The 18,804-nt window shown below is 30.6% G+C and overlaps 3 protein-coding genes across 3 annotated transcripts in view; 1 reads left to right on the top strand and 2 right to left on the bottom strand.

The window, feature by feature from the left end:
- Positions 1-696: 696 nt before the first annotated feature.
- LOTGIDRAFT_166105 (hypothetical protein) lies at positions 697-1,480 on the bottom strand (the record flags this gene model as incomplete). The annotated part of the gene is made up of 2 exons (XM_009063169.1): positions 697-887; positions 1,366-1,480. 2 exons carry the CDS (start codon positions 1,478-1,480, stop codon positions 697-699), a joined length of 306 nt encoding a protein of 101 aa, XP_009061417.1.
- A 239-nt stretch (positions 1,481-1,719) lies between these two features.
- On the bottom strand, positions 1,720-8,946 carry LOTGIDRAFT_127166 (hypothetical protein; the record flags this gene model as incomplete). Its single annotated transcript, XM_009063170.1, has 16 exons — positions 1,720-2,032; positions 2,446-2,585; positions 3,023-3,208; positions 3,777-3,850; positions 4,147-4,282; positions 4,400-4,491; positions 4,859-4,993; positions 5,265-5,475; positions 6,147-6,278; positions 6,629-6,812; positions 7,140-7,235; positions 7,481-7,522; positions 7,715-7,764; positions 8,263-8,448; positions 8,625-8,695; positions 8,841-8,946. Coding segments are annotated over 16 exons (2,154 nt in total), but the record flags the coding sequence as incomplete, so codon positions are not given.
- A 1,151-nt stretch (positions 8,947-10,097) lies between these two features.
- The window catches only part of LOTGIDRAFT_234834 (hypothetical protein), a gene marked incomplete at both ends in the record, with an annotated part of 25,814 nt that continues 17,107 nt past the window's right edge, over positions 10,098-18,804 (top strand). Inside the window, 15 exons of the mRNA XM_009063171.1 lie at positions 10,098-10,173; positions 10,542-10,733; positions 11,459-11,584; positions 13,708-13,853; positions 14,039-14,170; positions 14,332-14,494; positions 14,630-14,728; positions 14,926-15,077; positions 15,410-15,550; positions 16,025-16,117; positions 16,301-16,379; positions 16,638-16,751; positions 16,964-17,037; positions 17,538-17,657; positions 18,070-18,177. Coding sequence (XP_009061419.1) covers positions 10,098-10,173; positions 10,542-10,733; positions 11,459-11,584; positions 13,708-13,853; positions 14,039-14,170; positions 14,332-14,494; positions 14,630-14,728; positions 14,926-15,077; positions 15,410-15,550; positions 16,025-16,117; positions 16,301-16,379; positions 16,638-16,751; positions 16,964-17,037; positions 17,538-17,657; positions 18,070-18,177 — 1,815 coding nt within the window. The remainder of the gene's footprint in view (positions 10,174-10,541; positions 10,734-11,458; positions 11,585-13,707; positions 13,854-14,038; positions 14,171-14,331; positions 14,495-14,629; positions 14,729-14,925; positions 15,078-15,409; positions 15,551-16,024; positions 16,118-16,300; positions 16,380-16,637; positions 16,752-16,963; positions 17,038-17,537; positions 17,658-18,069; positions 18,178-18,804) is intronic.

The raw sequence follows: 18,804 nt of genomic DNA on the forward strand, positions 1-18,804 counted from the left end.
AACAACCAAGAAGCAGCCTGTCTTTCAAATTGTAAATTGTAAATATATTAGTGCCATCATTGCTGTATTATGAGTTGAAATATTTAAAAGTGGGTATTTGTGATGGATTTAAAACCATGCTTCGATATTAAGATAAATTTTCTCTGTAATATAATGTATGTATAAATATTATTCAATGGTCTATAGATATTCTATATATGTCAAATTGAATTGAATGTAATAATTTATATTTATTAAATCAGGTGAAATAAAATATTTTCATTTTGAATTATAATTTTGTAAAAATTACTTATTGTAATTGTGCTGACTATGATTAAACTACAAAGCTACCTTGTAGTCATCTTCACAATGTCTAGCTATAACTGCCTTTCCGCCAATCAAATCACTGCATTCCGTGATATAAGAATAGTAGCTAATGCAGTCAAGGTATAAGTACAAAGTTTGTAATAGCTTGACATTATGAAGATGCCTTCTGGTATAATTAAGTGAGTTAGACGCTTGCTCACTAACAGGAAGGTCAAGAGTTCAATCTTGGCATTGGATCTATACGGCTTATTCAGTGAAGCAACGTAACATGGGTAATGTTAGATCCACCTTTTAAAGATGGCCAATACAAATTAATTTAGATAAACACAAATAAAAACTACAATTCAACAATATAATAATATTTATTTCACTACAAATACAGTTCATTATTTATCTTTTACCACCTTTACTTCCTTTTCCTCCAGCTTTACCTTTCTTATCTTTCTTCTGTTTATATTTTTCATAATTATGTATTTTTTCTTTACGTTTTCTTTCTTTAAATATTTCATCTTTAGTTTTTATTTCTCTCTTTTTAAATCTTTGTTTTTCTTTCACATGATTTTTCATTCCTTTGGTATGAACTGAAAAATAGCCAAATCAAATTTTATCATGTATGACCAAATTTTTGTTTCCATTTTGACCACTTCCATTTTAACCATAAGCATTGGGTCTGTTTTGCCAATAACCAAACACAATATATTACAATGTAATTAACCTGAAAGTTTTAGCTATATTCGGAGAAGTACTGTCCTTAAGCAAACTGAAATGTACATGCTTGCTAACGTTAAATCTAACTTTGATCCAAGCAAAGATTTTTTCAACTTAAGGCCTGTAGTATCTGAAGTACAATTCGTTCATCTAGTCCAGTTCTAAAAATCGTATTGAGCAACTGATCAGTGTTCTTTGTAGTGTCGTCTGCTAACAAGCCTCCAGTTTCACTTTGTCAGTAATGTCTAGGCCCTGTGACCCATGTAACCTTTTGCTCATTTCGAGATCCCAAAACAGTTGGTTATTTATTGGGAAAATATTACCAAAAACCAAATTTGAACAAATTCTTACATCGTTTGGCTGTTCCCATGACAGTAAATTGTTTATGATCTTGTTTATCTTCATTATGATCATTGACATTATCTTCTATTTTATTCTTCTTCTTCCATTCATCATAAGTAAACATTCATTAAGGACAAAAAATTCACTCAATTAAACCAATCAAATTAATTCAATCTTAGACTTATACAAAATATCTATAGGTTTATAACACAGGAACGTAACAGGAGTAAAACTGCAAAATAACAACTGCACATTCTCAAAGAGGAATGCTATGTTGACAAACTAAAAGTGGTATCAGGTGTTCTTAAATTGTGAGTATACTATACCTTTCTATATGTTTTTATATTATTTTTTCTTGATTACTTATAAGTATATCAAAATTAAAATCTGACTAAATAGAGATGCATGAAACTTTAATATTAATGTCATCAAAACCATATTTTTTGACCAAATTTGAAAAGGATATACACTAGATTTATAAGAAGCGGGAATCCAGGCTCCACTTTCAGTCCGTATTTTCTTTTTATTTGGATCACCACCACCATCTTTAACAAATCTTTTTCTCTTTCTATCCCACTTAGATTGTACACGTTGATTTCTAATAGTATCTATATCATCACCAACTATTTCAATTTCTGCTCCTGCTACTTCCCGCTCAAATCCTCCCAAACTTAATCTAAAATATATAATTATAATGTTGTTTTAGCAATATACCAATGATAAACTGAATTTTTGAAACCATGACATCTTATATCATTTTTAATGGATATAGTATTCCATATATTTGTTTTTCCATTTGTTACACAAAGGGATTTTACAGAGGTTTTCAAAAAAAGTTATATGTATATGTTGACACTGATAGCATTGATTTGCACCATTCCAAATTTCATTCCGATGTCTTTAGCTCTTGTAATTCCACAAAAACTAAGAATTTGAAATAAGGGTCTTTGCGATAGTGACTTTATTTAACCGAATTACAAGAAATTTGAAATGGTGCAAATTTAAGCCATCAGTGTCCCCAAGAAGATTTAAGTGTCTTTGTAATGCTATTGCTTTGGTAAGAAAATGACTAATTGTAAATCTACTGACCCTTTCTCCGACTGGTAATCAGCAGGTTGATAAGATAAATAGTTTTCTTCATCTCTTCCTATTCTATCTCTTTTCTTCTTCTTTCTATTCATATCATATTTAGATGATGGTTTACCATCAATAACTGTACTAAATACTGACTGAAATAATACAAATCTTTCAATTGTATATGATGTCACTAATAGGTAACAGCGAGCTTCAAATGCTTAAAGAGACGGGCTGATTTGGGTCCTGAATATATGTAAATAGTCTTCAGAAGTACTAGAAATATACTAAAATTGCATTATTCTTTCAAAAATAACTCAAACTAGGAATTTTACTCACTATTTCTATATATGTCTTTTTTCTATATGAGTCTCAAGAAAAGACAAGCAGTCTTTTAAACTTTCAAAAGCGGATAATTCTGGACACACATGAATTTGAAGGCTCAAATTTCGACGGTGAGCTGAGGACAATATTACTTTTAATTAGCTTAGCTAAAAAATTCCTGTTTCAGAGACTGAGGTTTGATTGGTCAAAAAAAATAGCGAATTATGTTTTTACACTGTATAAAGAGTTTCACAATATTTACCTGAACTTCTTCAGCATTAGCCTGACTGTCCTGTTTATTACTACCAGATCTAGTATTAACTAACTCTCTGTCTAGTTTATTTTGAGTTGTTTTCTGTGTAGTTGTTGATATAACAGCTTGATGTTTAGCTCTCTTTTCTTTCATAATATCATGACTTTTACATTTCCCAGTTATATTCATTTCAAATACAGTCTATCAACAATATTAAACATTACTATTAGTACAGCAAAATGTTATTATTTTTACCTCATTAGAACCACAATATGAAAATAATACAAATGAAATAAATGGAGTTTTAGGTTCAACTTTTCTGTACCTTATGGGCTAATTAAGACAGGGATAAAAAATACAGACCTAGATGATTTATTTTGTTATAGGTGTTATAGAAGATACTCTCCTATAGAAGCACTGGCTTAGTTCACAAGTAGAGACTATGGATTTCAACATGAAAACTATTTCAATTCAAACAGAATATGTTTTTGTGTTATGGCTGATTACTACACTCTCCATCCATGATCTGACGAAATAGGTATGCATCACAAGTTCTAAGTCACTTATTATTGCAACTATTCAAAGTTCTGATAACTTTAAGCATTGCCTGTTACACATAGGAATTTGGGGATATTCACATATTGATTCATATATTCAGATTGGTTAATAAATTATTGTTCAAATTATAGATTCGAAAGAGAAAAATTTACAAGTTTTATCCTATACACAACTAAGAATTCCAGTAATATGTGTAAAAAAAAAAACTTACTGATCTGCTCTTATAAGATTTTAAAGCATTTAATAATTTCTGTTGCTCAGCATCATCTGAATCTGTTTTAGATTCTGAAATAAAAAGAAGTAACGAACTTAAATAAATGATAATTACTTGGTAGGGTATATGACAATCGGTGTTCAAATTGTTAATACAATCAATAGACTCATTATAATTTAAATTTTACAAAATTGAAACTAGCAATTTCCAAAGTTTACCGATTATTTTCATCTGGACCCCGTTCCTAACAAATCTTTTATCATAAGATAAAAATTTGTCAGTTCTATTCAATTCTTTTTTGTGAAATGGGATTCAAGTCTGCATCCTTGTTTTTTCTTTCTATTAGTATGTAATTTATAGTACTTACTGTAACAAGGATGAACTCCTAGTATAATACCATCACTCTCCATCTGTTTCACTCTTTTAACAGATTCTGGTGCTGGGTTAGGTCTAGAACGTAGATATTGTTTGTAAGCATTACCACATACTCTCTTCATTTCATTCTAAAACAAATAAAGTGTTCTTTAAACGACTTACAATGCTTAGGCTTTCTAAAATCCTTGTGATATTTTTATTTAATTGGCTAAACTCTGATAATTAAAAAAAAAAAAAATTCTTACCAAGTCCAAAGATTCTGAATGCCACTGTCGTAACATCAAAATATCAGAATCTAGAAAATTTCTGGGATAAGTACCATATAAACCATCTTCATCTACAAAATAATAGTACATTTATTTCTGAAGTTTTCTTACAAGCTTGATCTACTTCCACAATGACTGCTCTGATCAAATTCAAAAAGCTTATATAAACCTCAATCAAAAAATTTAGAATAAGCCTTTTTTGTCAACCTTATTCAAAAATTGTACCATGCTACTGATTTTCTACAGGAGAATCACTTATAATCATCTGTCTGAATTAATGCATGTTTTATAAGCATCTTAGAGAGGCACATGGTAAAATTGATAAATCAATAAACAAAAGGAGAAAGAACTTAACACAATTTTGGTTCTTTTTTAATTGGCCCATACCCTTTATCCCCTGTAAAATGAAATGGATAACAATTGAAAAAAAAGAATTACCATCATGTTGTTGATTGCCTGTGACTAGTTTTAATGGCCGACCAAGAAAAACATGTAAATCAACTAAAAATTGTACTTCATCAGGAGAAATAATGGAGAATGCTGTACCAGTTCTTCCTGCCCTAGCTACACGACCTGTGATTTAAATAAAAGATTGTCAAAAATATTTCAAATTTGCTGTACATAATTTTAACAAACACATTAATAAAATTTTTAGATTTTGAAAACATATCATATTTTAGATATTGAGCAAAAATATAACCAAAGTTTTAGAATTCGAGCAACATTTTAGATTTTGAGCGATTGCAGTTTTACCAGCAAAAACTCTGTTGAATTTCCCCAAAATTAATACAAAACAGTTTCTTTGCACACATCAAAATATACAGTTAACTTGAAAATATCTTACCAACTCTGTGTACAAATAATTTAGATTTGGCAGGAAAGTTATAATTAATAACGTTGTCTAACATTGGTATATCAATTCCACGAGCTGCTAGATCAGTTACTATCATAACTCTTACTTTCTTCATCTGAAACTTGCCAACTGCTATCTTTCTAGCTGTCGGATCTAATGAACTATAGATATAACTACAACTAATACCAGCTTTCTCTAAAATCTGAAAAAATAAATCAAGATTCATGTCAATAAAATTGGTTGGTGCATAAACAAAATTTTGTCACTGTGGAAATAGCGCTCAATAAATCAAAGCCATATAGAAATCTTTTAAGAATCTCGAGTAACAACATGTTTCAGCTTCTGTTTTAATATTTCATTGTATGCATTAGGCATAAGTCTTAAAGATCAAACAGATAAAGTGCCCTATATGGCTATTAGAACAACATGCCTCAAAAATGTTTAAATGCATAGTAGAACAATAATATTATAACTGTCCTGTTATTTGACGTTACTGCTTACTGCCTTCTTCAGAAACACCCAAAATAGATCTCGATCACATCTTATTCCGTTATTTTACTAACTATTTAAAGTAAAGAAATAAAGAATTTTGGGTGTTTCTGAAGAAGGCAGTTAGCCGAAACGTCAAATAACAGGACAATAATATAGTTTTAATTGTTTTCCCCTTTTTGGGAATTTGTGATATAATTTAATAATATTATAACATCTCAGTCCAATTTGAAAACAGCAGTCCACTTAATTTTTGGGTATAATGAATAGAAATTGAAACTATAACAGTCGAAATAGGCCGCTTGAAAATTATTTTAGAAGAACAATTTTTTATCAAAAAAATATACTGTATCTTTATATTGGTTGTTTGATTTACAGACTTACCAACTGAAGATATTCTACATGATGTTTGGTAGCAGCAAATATAAAACACTGTTCTTTAGTTGGTATAATATTTTGTAATAGATTAATTAATAATGCAGGTTTATCATCTGATCTACATGATATATATACAGTCTAAAAAGTAAAATATAAACACAATAAAAAATAGATCAGATATTAAGAAAAAAAACACTTTAAAATAAAAAGTTACAAGCATTTATGTATTAAATAAAAGATAACCCAATAAACAAGTCTTATGTAGAAATTCCCTTGTGACTTCAGTGAATTCTTCAGGATGACTGCAAATCAAGTATACATTTTCAAAAAAAACTAGTGATCAGTTTAACTAATCATGTTGGGCAAAAAGGAGCATTGGTCACCTTGACATTCACCAAAATATCACAACATACAACCATGAGATCAACACAGCAAAACAAAAGTCTATATTGCCTGTCAGACAAAAATGAAAATAATAGAAAGCTTACTTGTAAATGTTCACTGAGTTTATTATCAACATCTAAGCGTATCAATGTGGGATCATTTAAACCAGCTTTAGCAAACTCTACTAATTGTTTAGGTAAGGTAGCAGAGAATAATAAAGTTTGACGTGATTCAGGTAATCTATGTATAATTTCATGTAACTGTTCTTGAAATCCCATTTCAAATAATCTACAATAATCAAAACAAATTAAAGGATATAATGTTAGATTTTCTTTTCTGATAGCTCTGAATTATCTGTAGCACTTTCAAAAATTAAAATCTGACCTCAAGTTCCCAGATTTGGAGTGTATCCCTTTTAAATATTAATTGTGACAATAACCTTCCTATAACATAGATAGTAAATAACTAGAAAATACATGTATTTGTCATCGATTTTTAAGCCATATTTACCTTTGTGACGCCTCAATATTGGTCACTTGGACTAAGTTGTGTGGCAGCAGGTTACTTTTATCAGACTAAATTCCTTACTGACTTAAATTATCAAAAATCTCATACCTGTCAGCCTCATCAAATACTACATATTCCATTGATTTTAATTTTAAATTCATCTCCATGGTAACATGTAGAAATCTTCCTGGTGTGGCGATTATTCTGAAACATCAAAACAAAAGTATATCAAAGACATATCTGTTTGAAAGGTATTTTCTAGCCTCTGGATACTTACAATAAAGCTATTTGCACAATTCCCATTTCTCATCTGATTTGAATAAAATGGTAAGTGACATGGTAACCTGATCAAGACTTCAGACCAGATCTTCAGTCCAGAGAAGCTGAACCATTGATGCTACAGAAATCCAAAATATCATAACAGTTATAGTAAAAATAATTTAACTTACATATCAGGATTTTCATGAAGAGCTGAAAACTGATATTCCATTCTAGAAAAAAATTAGAACAAAATTAATAAATCAAACAAGTTGAAATATCTCAGTGCCTTATTGAACATATTAAGCTGAAATCAAAACTTCTTGTAAACCAAAAGAAAGTGTAAGCATAAGCTGAATAAATGGCAAGCCAACAAAAGATACATAAAAGGATAAAACCAAAAGCAAAAAATATCTTTCTCTCACCTATCACCACCCAATATGACTGCTGCTCTAAGATCAGTGTGTTTTCCAATCTACAAAAAAAATTGAATATCAAAAATTTACTTCCTTATAATATCTGTGTCTGCTTTTTTTTGATTTACTGCTTTCCAGAAAAAAAATTTCATGCATAGTGCGTATTTTATTGTTATCAAAAGAATTAATTATTAAGATAGTTTTTTAATGTAATGGGCAGCACCATTGTTAGGGTGGGGTCCATGGGGGCTGGGCCCCAGCAACTGAGAATTAAGCCCCAGCAAAACCATCTTCATTTCATTTGTACAAAATCTAACAGATATAGTTTTTGGCACTTCACAATTATCAGAAATCAGAAATTTTCTGAGTACAAAATCTGAGCCCCAGCATCAATTCATTCCTGGCAACGGAGCTGTGTATGGGCGGACACTGATAGCATAGACTTTCCCCATCCCAATTTCCAGATGGGTGAGAATCTTACAATTCCACTTAAACTACATAAACCTTATGGTTATATCGAGAAGGTTCATACATAATATTATTCACAAAACACTCACCTCTTTAGTAAACTTTAATGTTTGTAAAGCTAACTCTCTAGTAGGTGACATAATCATAGCTCTAGCTCCATTTGATGAGTGAATCTTTAACTGCTCAAACAGTGGAATCAAGAAAGCTGCAGTTTTTCCACTACCTGTTCTAGCCATTGCTACTACATCTTTACCATTCATAATAATAGGTATGGTCTGAAATAGACAGAAACCTCATGAATATTGATATAGGTTGCCCACTCTGAATCAATAAGTCAATAAACTACCATTATGTCAATATTACAATAATAAAACAATGTCTTTTGAAATACTTCATACATTCTTCCCTTCTACTAACAATTAAGGAAAAGTCCAGTAGAACCTATACTTACCTTTCTTTGAATTGGTGTTGGTATTTTATAGCCTTTATGTTGAATACCTTTAAAAGTATTAGTTGATAATCCTAAAATTTAAACAAATTTAACATAATGAATTTAAACTATCGTAATCTCTACAGATCATATCAAAGTAAGTCATCAAATTAAATTGATCTTGCCTCAAGGCTTAGATTGATTCGAGTCATTTCTTAAATGACAAAATATACAGACCCATAGACTGAAAACCTCCAGATTTCTTTTTCTTTCTATTTTGACTTCTAACTAAATCTCTTGTATTTGATACCTCATCATCATAATCATCATCACTTTCATCAAAATCATTATTTTCTTCATTATCCTTTACCTTTTAAAAATAGAAACAAATAAGATCTTAGCACATGCCTGAGTAGGTCTACAGTACAGAACCAAGGCAGTGTATGCTCACTCTTCTTGAACCTTCTATGGCTTACTATATCAACCTGACATCCTTTTCACTCAAAAGAATCCAATTGTTTCTCCATCACACTTTCTGAGGTAAATATTATCACTTTTAGTACTAGTACTTGGGTTCAATTATTAACTATGATCAGGCCCATTTGGTACTTACTTTAGATTTAAATGTATCTGAAACTACTTCCATTTCTCTTTCATCTTCATCTTCAACTTTTCTATTCTGATTTCTCAAAGATCCATTCTTTTCCTTCTTGCTATTTGCTTTTGACTTTGCATTTTTTCCAAGATGGTTGTTTTTGTTTTGTTTCTCGTGATCGTTTTCAAAGTCCTTCTCTCTCATTAATTTTTTATTCAATGATTTATTTTTTCTGATTTTCCCATCTTTAGGTGACATTTTATGTCTTATTGGTTTGGTGGTATTTTTGAATGATTTTTTACTTTGGAATTTTGTAGGCTTTGCTTTAACCATCTTGTCAAAATTGTTCAATGTTTACAAACTTACTACACGTGCAAATGTTTATCACTAAAATTACCTCGTTACAATAAGAGTTTGCATAAAGGGGCGTAATCATTATAATGTCAGACCACAGTTGTTTATGATGTTATCTGAATTTACAGGGATTTGTTCGTCTGGAATATTTCTATATTGTATGAACACTCTTAACAGTGGAAATATTTTATTGTTGTATATACTTTGTTGAATAGGCCTACTTTTAAATACTTCTAATATATTGTATTCCATAACTCAGATTGGCATTATTAAATTTTTAATTAATATATGACCTAAAACCCATCGATCTATTCCAATATATAGTAATTAAAATATTTCTTTCATATGTCACACTTTATAATATATTGACTGAAGTTAAAAATGAATGGACAAATTACAATACTATTGGAATTACAATAAAAAGCTGTTACAGACAGCAACAAATTAATCATTTCAATGCAAAAATTTAATTTAATTTCCCTTTGATTTATGTTAAAACTTCAAAAGTCCAGACTGTTTGACTGACGGCATAAGTCAAGATCATAATGAAAATTGTGCAGATATCTTTGGGGATAATCTTGCTGACTTATTTAACACATTCCTCAGTTGAAACAGCACCGGGTAAGTTGTAAAGGATTGTATAAATTGTCATTATATTGCAGTAGCAGCTCATTTCATGCAGGGTAGGCTTACATGTGTTTCGGATAAAAAAAAATCCTCATCGGGACAGTTGATTATGGAATGAACGTTACAGAATGCAGCAAATTACAAATCACTCAAGAGCAGAAAAGTAGTTTGTAAAATCCCATTCATTTCGGAATGGGTGTTATCAAAGCAAAGCAAGCGAAACTCAATATAACTATAGAGTTACAATGATTTTGGGCCTAAGGCAAAATTAATCATCCATTTTCTATTTTGGTTGAATAAACAAAAAATTAAAGAGCAGCTTTGAACAGTTCAATGTAGATGAGGTGGTGTTTTTTTTCTAGTGTTTATGGCACCACCAGAAAACCATGCGCCAGTGATATTTAACATTAGATATGGAAAGAAAATTGGAATAAGGAAAAAAGGTGAAATAATTGTAGTCAGGGCCATGGATCCAGATTACCCGCCATTGATCTATCAAGTTGTAAAATGGACCCCAAGTGAAGGAGAACAGTTATTTAAGCTTGATTCAACTAGTAGGTATCCAATTAAAATAGACATGCTATTCCAATTTATATGCTCCACTCCATATTTTCAACGAACGAACGTCATTTGATGAGCGACATGCACCAGTTCGTAAAATCTTCAAACCTAAATTCATAGTGCATTTCGATGTTGCCAATTCTCCATTTTTTAGTTGAAATAACTTGTAGAGCTACGATGATGGAACATTACATAAACTTCTTAAAGATGGGTTCCCACTTTTTTTATTTATAAAAATGAAAATGCTAATACTTTTATGAATAGAAAGTAGAGGTGTTCTAATGACTTGAAAAAATACCAATTTGTCTCACAATTAATTCATAATTAGCTAAATAAGAAGAGAATTACCAGCAGAATTCCAATGAGTGACCTATCAAGAAAGGTCAAAAAGTCTTTTTTTTTTTGTTTATCCAGACTGTACATACATGGACATTTATGATTGGATTATATGCAATAAGAACATAATGATATGATTAAGAATACATGATAATTCATTAGAAGCACCAATTCATAAAATAGTTTGCTTAATTTGACACTACAAAATAAGGAAACCCATCTTTAAAATTCGTTTAAAGGTTTAAAAAAAAAAATGTATTTTCATGGTTTTTGTTTCCAAAACTTTCGAAAAAGGGCAGTGCTGTCAGTTTACGTCCATTGATTTGAAGATTCTATACAAGCTCAGTAGGCCTACATTACTACATTACTCTTATAATTTCAGCCGGGGTAATATCAGTCAAGAAAGGGGTACAGCTACCGAGACAGACGACGTTTAAGATTGATGTAGCTGTGAGTGATGGTATAGACACATCTGATCCTGTCACAATTACTATTATTACTAGAGGAGGTAAAAATAGCCGTTGATCTATTCCATTTATTCAACAAAATATGATATATATAAACCTCTGTCTGATAATTGATACCATGCGATTCCGTCCAACATTCATTTCAATGACATTTTGATTCGTTATAGGAACTTTGACAATTTTTATGTGTGTGGTCAAATTTTCACACAAAAAAAAATATTTGAAATAGAACTGTCTGCAATCGTGTGATCCAATTTTTTTTAATATGAAATCATTTCTGTAAATGGACTGAAAATGATCTTTGTTGAATTAAATTTCATATGGTAGTGCATAAACTATATGATTATCAGCTTGTTAAGTATCAGATAGGATCGAGATATATATCTCAATCATTATTGTTACATTTCTTTTACAGGGAGAAATGGCAAATAGGGCAGCTGAGATGAATAGAAAAAGGCGTAATTAATGAAATAAAATAACTAAAAGCAACAACAAAAATGTTATCCTTATCCAATAAACCCCAGTACCGATACGGTACGCAATTTAATTGGGAATGTAACACATATACAGCTGTCCAGTGCAATATATTGAGATGGCTCCTCGGCTCTGCAGCTGTGTACAGTGATGACAAGTGCGATGTCACTTTTGAACCCATAAATTTTCAATCTCCAGTTTCAACCCATCCTTCAACCTATACACAATGCCAATGTTCACAAAATAATCGCAATTGTGTTTCATACGCATGCAACCTGCCTTCCTCTGTAACAAGCCTCAAACTTTCCAGATGAAATTTCCAATGGAAAGTGCTCAGATATCCTGTCTGACTGACTAGAACTGTCGATCAATATGACCAATTACGTAGCGGTATGTAAAATATCTCATATAAAGATCTATTACTGTCGATTTTAATTTAAAAATTAACATCACGCAGTTCCTTTAGGCTGAGTGCAGATAGAAGTATACGGTATATCGTATATGGTATTCGGTATACGCTACTCGGTATTCGCTATACGGACACGACGAATCACATAGGACAGCACGTGCAACCTACTGGATTCTTTCTTTCTGTACCTATCAAATGGACACGTCCTACTAGCCGTGGCTGTATACACTACTTGCAAATCGAACAAGCACGATTCTCACTATACTACACTCTACTCGTAAACTTCGTTTTCGATTAGTGTCCTCTTATGTGACCAGGTATTATGAAATTACCTTGTTCGATTTGAGGTATACGCGTGTCGTGCAAAACGTGCACCGTATACCCGAAAAGTATACTTCTATGGGAACTCAGCCTAAATACTCACGTGCGTTTGTTTATATTTTGAGAAATGAATGAGATAATCGGTTCGATTATCAAGTCTCTCAATGATTCCAATAAATGCCTTTGTGACTTTATTGAATCTTATTTCGAAACGTTCTTTATAGATCACATGAAATAGATTTAATTTTTTAACGTAATGCAGAAAAATTGATACCGGGGAAAGAGATACAGCTATACAATTAACCATTTTTCGTCCTAATAATTGTCAGTCCAAACAATCTAGACTAAACCAAAAGTGTTTTCATTGGTCAATTACTTCTATAGCCTTGAGGAGTAAACTTCCGGGTCACGAAATCACATGACAGTGGTTTACAACAGATCACAAGAAATTATATTTTGACAAGTACCCGCAAAAATTCACTTTATGATAATCCCATGATAATGCCAGGCACGGATGGAGATTCCGTTCATACAACCGGGGGCCAGGTTGATGGTTTGTATCTTTTTTTCTGATTGATTCTCAAAACTAAGCAGAAAATTGCAACGAATCGGCGAATGTTTTAGTCTTTTGAGCTTTCAATTCTGTCAATTTCTGATCATACAAATGAAAATGACACATCTTTCTCGCTTTATTTCCTGATATGATTACTGTTCACATAATCAATATCAATTTTGTGGAGTTGAATATCAAAGGTTTTTAAACATTATTGTATTCAATGTCTGTCCTTGAGGCCAGACACTCCACTGACTCCAGGATTTGCAGAAATCTCAAATATAGCCAATATTATTGGCTTCCGTACTGACATGCACAAAGTTTAATGATTGTATATTTAGATCTACAAATACTGATTGAGACGACTTTACATAAAAATATAAATGAAACACATTCTGATCTTGCAGATATGACCATGGCCCTTATTGATGCTGCACATGACAAAGATGAATCTGTGCAAGAGATTATTGCTAATTCATTGTTGGAATTGGGAAAGAAGCGACCACATTTAGTCCTCAGTTCTTGTAATGTCTACCTAAAGAAACACAATAAGGTAAATCACGCACAGTTAAACATTGGAAAAAAAAACTTGTTGGTATAAAGCATGTAACAAATAACAACTTCATCTGTAACCTCCTTTTGTATATTTTTAACAGATTGGCAGTCATGTAGTTGTTGAAAACAGAATTATCCTACAATATAAAAATTCATGCCCTAATAGATAATGTTTGTTTTCAGCTCTCCTTAGATCACAGAGTTGTGATATTAAATGCTATAGAGAGAATTGTTAAAGAAACTCTAGATTCATTAGATGCTGCTATAGCCAATGATTTGATACATCAAGCCTCACAAGAGCTAACACAGACAAAAGTAAGTGTAAATTTTTGAACTACCAGCAATATATTTGGAATTGATAAAAAAAAACGTTGTCTTTGTAGTACTGCTTAGTAGCGTGTAAAACGGGTTATATTTTTCAAATCTTTTGAATGGAGAAATATGTGCAAGTTTGAGAAATATTCTTTGGTCCACAGGATGTAGAACCAGCATGGCAGACAGCAGCTAGTGGAGTAATGGTTGCTATAGGAACGAAATTCTGTGATGAAGTTATGGGAGAATTACTGGAGAAATTTCAGCCTGGAACATTACCTCATTTCTTTGTCTTACAAACTATGGGAAACTTGGCATCAGCTAATGGTAAGAATTTTTCATTCATGCAAGTAAATTTGCAAATAGATTTGGATGTTTCAAGCCAGTAAAGGTTTTGAAAAACATATTCCAAGAAGCTATGTTACTGTTTCTTAACAAAGGATTCATTTGGTTTATTTGTAGTGTACAGAATGGTACCTCATCTGACAGCTGTATTAGGTACAATGTTACCAATGCTAGGAATGGCTAAACATGACAATATGAGATGGGTCTTTTCTGCTGGTAAGTTAATTTGTCTGTTTTTAGTATGGAACCATATTTACCATGTATTGTATTATCTCGTAAACTCTTGGATTCAGGATTTATATTAATATTTTGAAAATTATCTCTGATACATATTAAAAGCAATATGCAAAAAGCATCAAGGAGTGGCTATATCATAGCTTACTAATGAAAGTATATATATTTTGATATTTTAGCTCTGTCCAAGTTCAGTGAAGCTATATTAGAATATGTAGCTAATATAGAGAAAGCACCTGATCCTACCATATCTAAAGACAGGTTTTCAGGAGAAATATTTTCAGCTTATGATATTCTTTTTAATGTCTGGTTACAGTCCAAGGAAGCAAAGGTATCTAAAATTCAAATACTGACCCAAAACATTGAAAATCAACACGATCCTTTGTGATTCCTGAAACTTGTGGCAATAGAGCTAAACATGTTCTGGCTGGATATTATGATACCCTTGATCAAAAGGTAAAGGTGTTGCTAGCAGATATGATGAAAAAAAAATGGAGTGTACAATTGCAGACTGAAAATTTTTTTGATCAAGTGAAAAAAATAACTTTCGTTCAGATGTTTCAGTATAGCATATCCAGAAATATTATGACGAAATCAATTAAAAGCATTTGTCAATGATAGATAGTTGATTTGAGTTTAAATAGATACTTCTTTGTATTTCAGTTGAGATTAGCTATAATTGAAGCATTAGGTCACATGTGTCATATTATGGATCAAGATAAGCTAGAAGAACAATTACCACGTATGTTACAAGGAATCATGGGATTGTATAAAAAACATCCTGAACCATTTCACATAACACAGGTACTGGTTTATTTATTGGTTGTTTTTTTTCCATTATGAGCCTACATACTTACATCATAAAGTTTACATATGATACATGATATGGATATGCCAATGTTACAGAGGGTTTATATATGATATATGATTAAATTATGATTAGATTATAATACACTGTATGATATGATACATGATAAGTAGTTTATGCAGTTTCATATACATGTACATGACATTGATATTTTATAGGGGTTATGTATGATACATGAGAAGTTATATAAAATTATTTTATAGGGGTTATGTATGATACATGATAAGTTATTGATATTTTAAAAGAGGTTATGTATGATACATAATAAAGTTATTGATATTTTATAGGGGTTATGTATGATACATGATAAGTTATTGATATTTTATAGGGATTATGTATGATACATGATAAGTTATTAATATTTTATAGTGTTTATGTATGATACATGATAAGTTATTGATATTTTATAGGGGTTAAGTATGATATTGGATGCAGTATGTTATGAAGGAAGTACTGTATTAGATGTATATTTTGATAATCTAATGGCAGTCTTATTTGGCCAGGTAATATTTAGAATTTTTTTTTGTAAAAAAACAATATTTTATTCAATAACTGAAAGGGATCAGGAAACAGGCTTATTGTTGCTTTGGAAGTGATCTGTATGTGAGATTTGATTAATTGAAGTATGTAATATAGAAATATATATTTGAAATATACCTGGTCTAATTGTTATATTTTATTTTCAGATGTTTATTGCTATTGACTACACGAATCCTTTAAGTATAAAAAATCATAATGAAGTTCTGAGATGTTTTACTATTTTAGGTAAGTTTTTGAATATGATTCTTTTCATTATCTTTGAATGGTTAGTCATCTTCACTTATAATCCCAGTCAACCCAGCTATAAATGGGTATAGATAACCCGTTAAAAAAATCAGAAATATGTTTGATTTGAGTTTTACTGATGATAACAAAACCCTGATGACTTTTGATAAATTATTTTGCTCCTTATTGCTGTTGACTGAAGTGAATACATAAAGTGCATGCCTCTAACTTAGTTTGATTTTGGTTATTTTATTTCAGCAAGAGCCTACTCTGGTAAATTAGTAGGAATATTGTTATCTAGATTAGAGAATAACAATGAAAAAACTAAAATTGGTATCTTATCTATATTCAAGCATCTGATCAATTCTTCAGGTATCACCATTCTTTTACACCTGTAAATAATAGACCAAGTAGACAATTCATGAAAAATATTGTTCAAATCTTTAGGAAAATGGTCACAAATAGAGCATAGCTAATGAATTGTGATGAATAAAAATTAGTAATATTATTCACTAATTTGAAAACAAAATATTATTTTATGGTTTAGCCAGATACAAAAGTTAATATCTGTTTTTTTGTTTTAGAATCCAGTATGGAAGATAAGAAAGAAGTCATTGTTTCTGGGCTGAAAGGCATATGTAATGAACAAAATAATAAAGTAAGCTGATTTGCACGTCTGTCTAGGAATTTGTTTTTTATTCGCAATTTGTAACTTTACATGTTAAATTGTTCTCAATAAAAGATATGGACTCTACATCAACACATTTTGTTATGTGTCTTCTGTTCTGACGAAACAAAAACTGTACTTTTATTATGTTTCTACAGTGGCTCGCATAAAATATTTTTCACTTTTTATTTTGAATTAAAAACTCTAATTTCCACCTAGGTGATAATTATTTTCACCTAGGTGAAAATTAGGTGATAATTCCTGTAATTTTGAATTAAAAACTTTATTTTTGCTGTTCTTTGCAAGATTCGTTGTATTATCACCTAGGTGGAAATTATTATCACCTAGATGAAAATTAAAGGTTTTAATTAAAAATTACACAAATTATCACTTAATTTTCACCTAGGTGATAATTTATGTTTCTAATTCAAAATTAAAAGTGAAACATGTTGTATGTGAGCCACCGTAAGTTTCTGTAACTTTTTTTTCAGATTCGTAAAGTGTTTGCTCAAGTAGTAATAGCTATGGCTCATCATGGTTATTTAGAATTAGAAGGTGGACAATTAATGATAGAATTTATTGTTAGACAGTGTTCATTACCTGATGATCCAGTGAGTAATTTTGACTATGTTTCTCATGATAGGGTTTTAATATCTTATGTATCATATATCATGATAAGTTGCTTTTTCTTTATGATACATGATATAAGGTTTATTTATGATACATTATAAATTATAAGGTTTATTTATGATACATGATAAATTATAAGGTTTTTTATGATACATGATAAATTATAAGGCTATTTATGATACATGATATAAGATTTTTTTATGAAACATGACATAGTTTATTTATGATACATGGCATGTTCTAATTACAAGTAATAACACATGAAGTATAGTAATATTTAAGTTTTTGTTTACCAGCCAATTGGGTCCAATTCCAGTCAGTTTATTAGTTATTAGTATTGTATCTTATGATGTGTCTGATGTTAGAAATTATCTGAGAATGTTATATTTATAGCCTGGTAAGAAATCAGCTGATCCAGAATATGTTAGTAATAAAGCTTTAAGATTAATGTGTAATAATATATTACAATTAATTACTACCACTATAGATGATATGGAAATGGTAAGAAAGCACATTGACTCTTATTCTTTAGCGGCCATACTATCAACCATATTAATAGCTGAGAGGCTGGTCAAGTGGTCCTTAGCAAATGACATCAAATAACATACTCTTCATAGATGCAAGTTATATGACTTTGAAATGTTATTTTTACAATCATAGTCGTGCCTAGAAGAAATCCAAATTGCATTAAAGGGGCATTCTGATTTTTTCGTAGGTCCAATGTTTTTTTTTAGTCAAATTTATGAAAATTCTCACTAAAAATCTAGAGAAATGTGTTCCTTGTCCAATTTTAAAAAATCCTGTCGTTATTTTAAAACTACTTACTGAAAATGAAAATATAGTATTCATTTACTTCAAATGGTATTTATCTCTTTACTTTCTTAGGTATTGTGGCCATTTTTACTGGAGTTTATTTTACCAGCACACTATACTATAGCTAGCAGTACAATTTGTAAATCATTAGCATATTTAGCTAGTAAAAAACGTGAAGAAAGTTCTGATGATTATGAGATTGATTTTGATGCACTAAGTACGTAAACATTGTTAAATCTTTCATATTTCTGTGCTGTAAATAAATAGAAAATATTTTTATTTGTCTTTGTCACAACTGATGGCCATTTCGTCGGT

This window comes from Lottia gigantea, assembly GCF_000327385.1.
Source record: "Lottia gigantea unplaced genomic scaffold LOTGIsca_56, whole genome shotgun sequence".
Classification (NCBI taxonomy): Eukaryota; Metazoa; Mollusca; class Gastropoda; family Lottiidae; genus Lottia; species Lottia gigantea.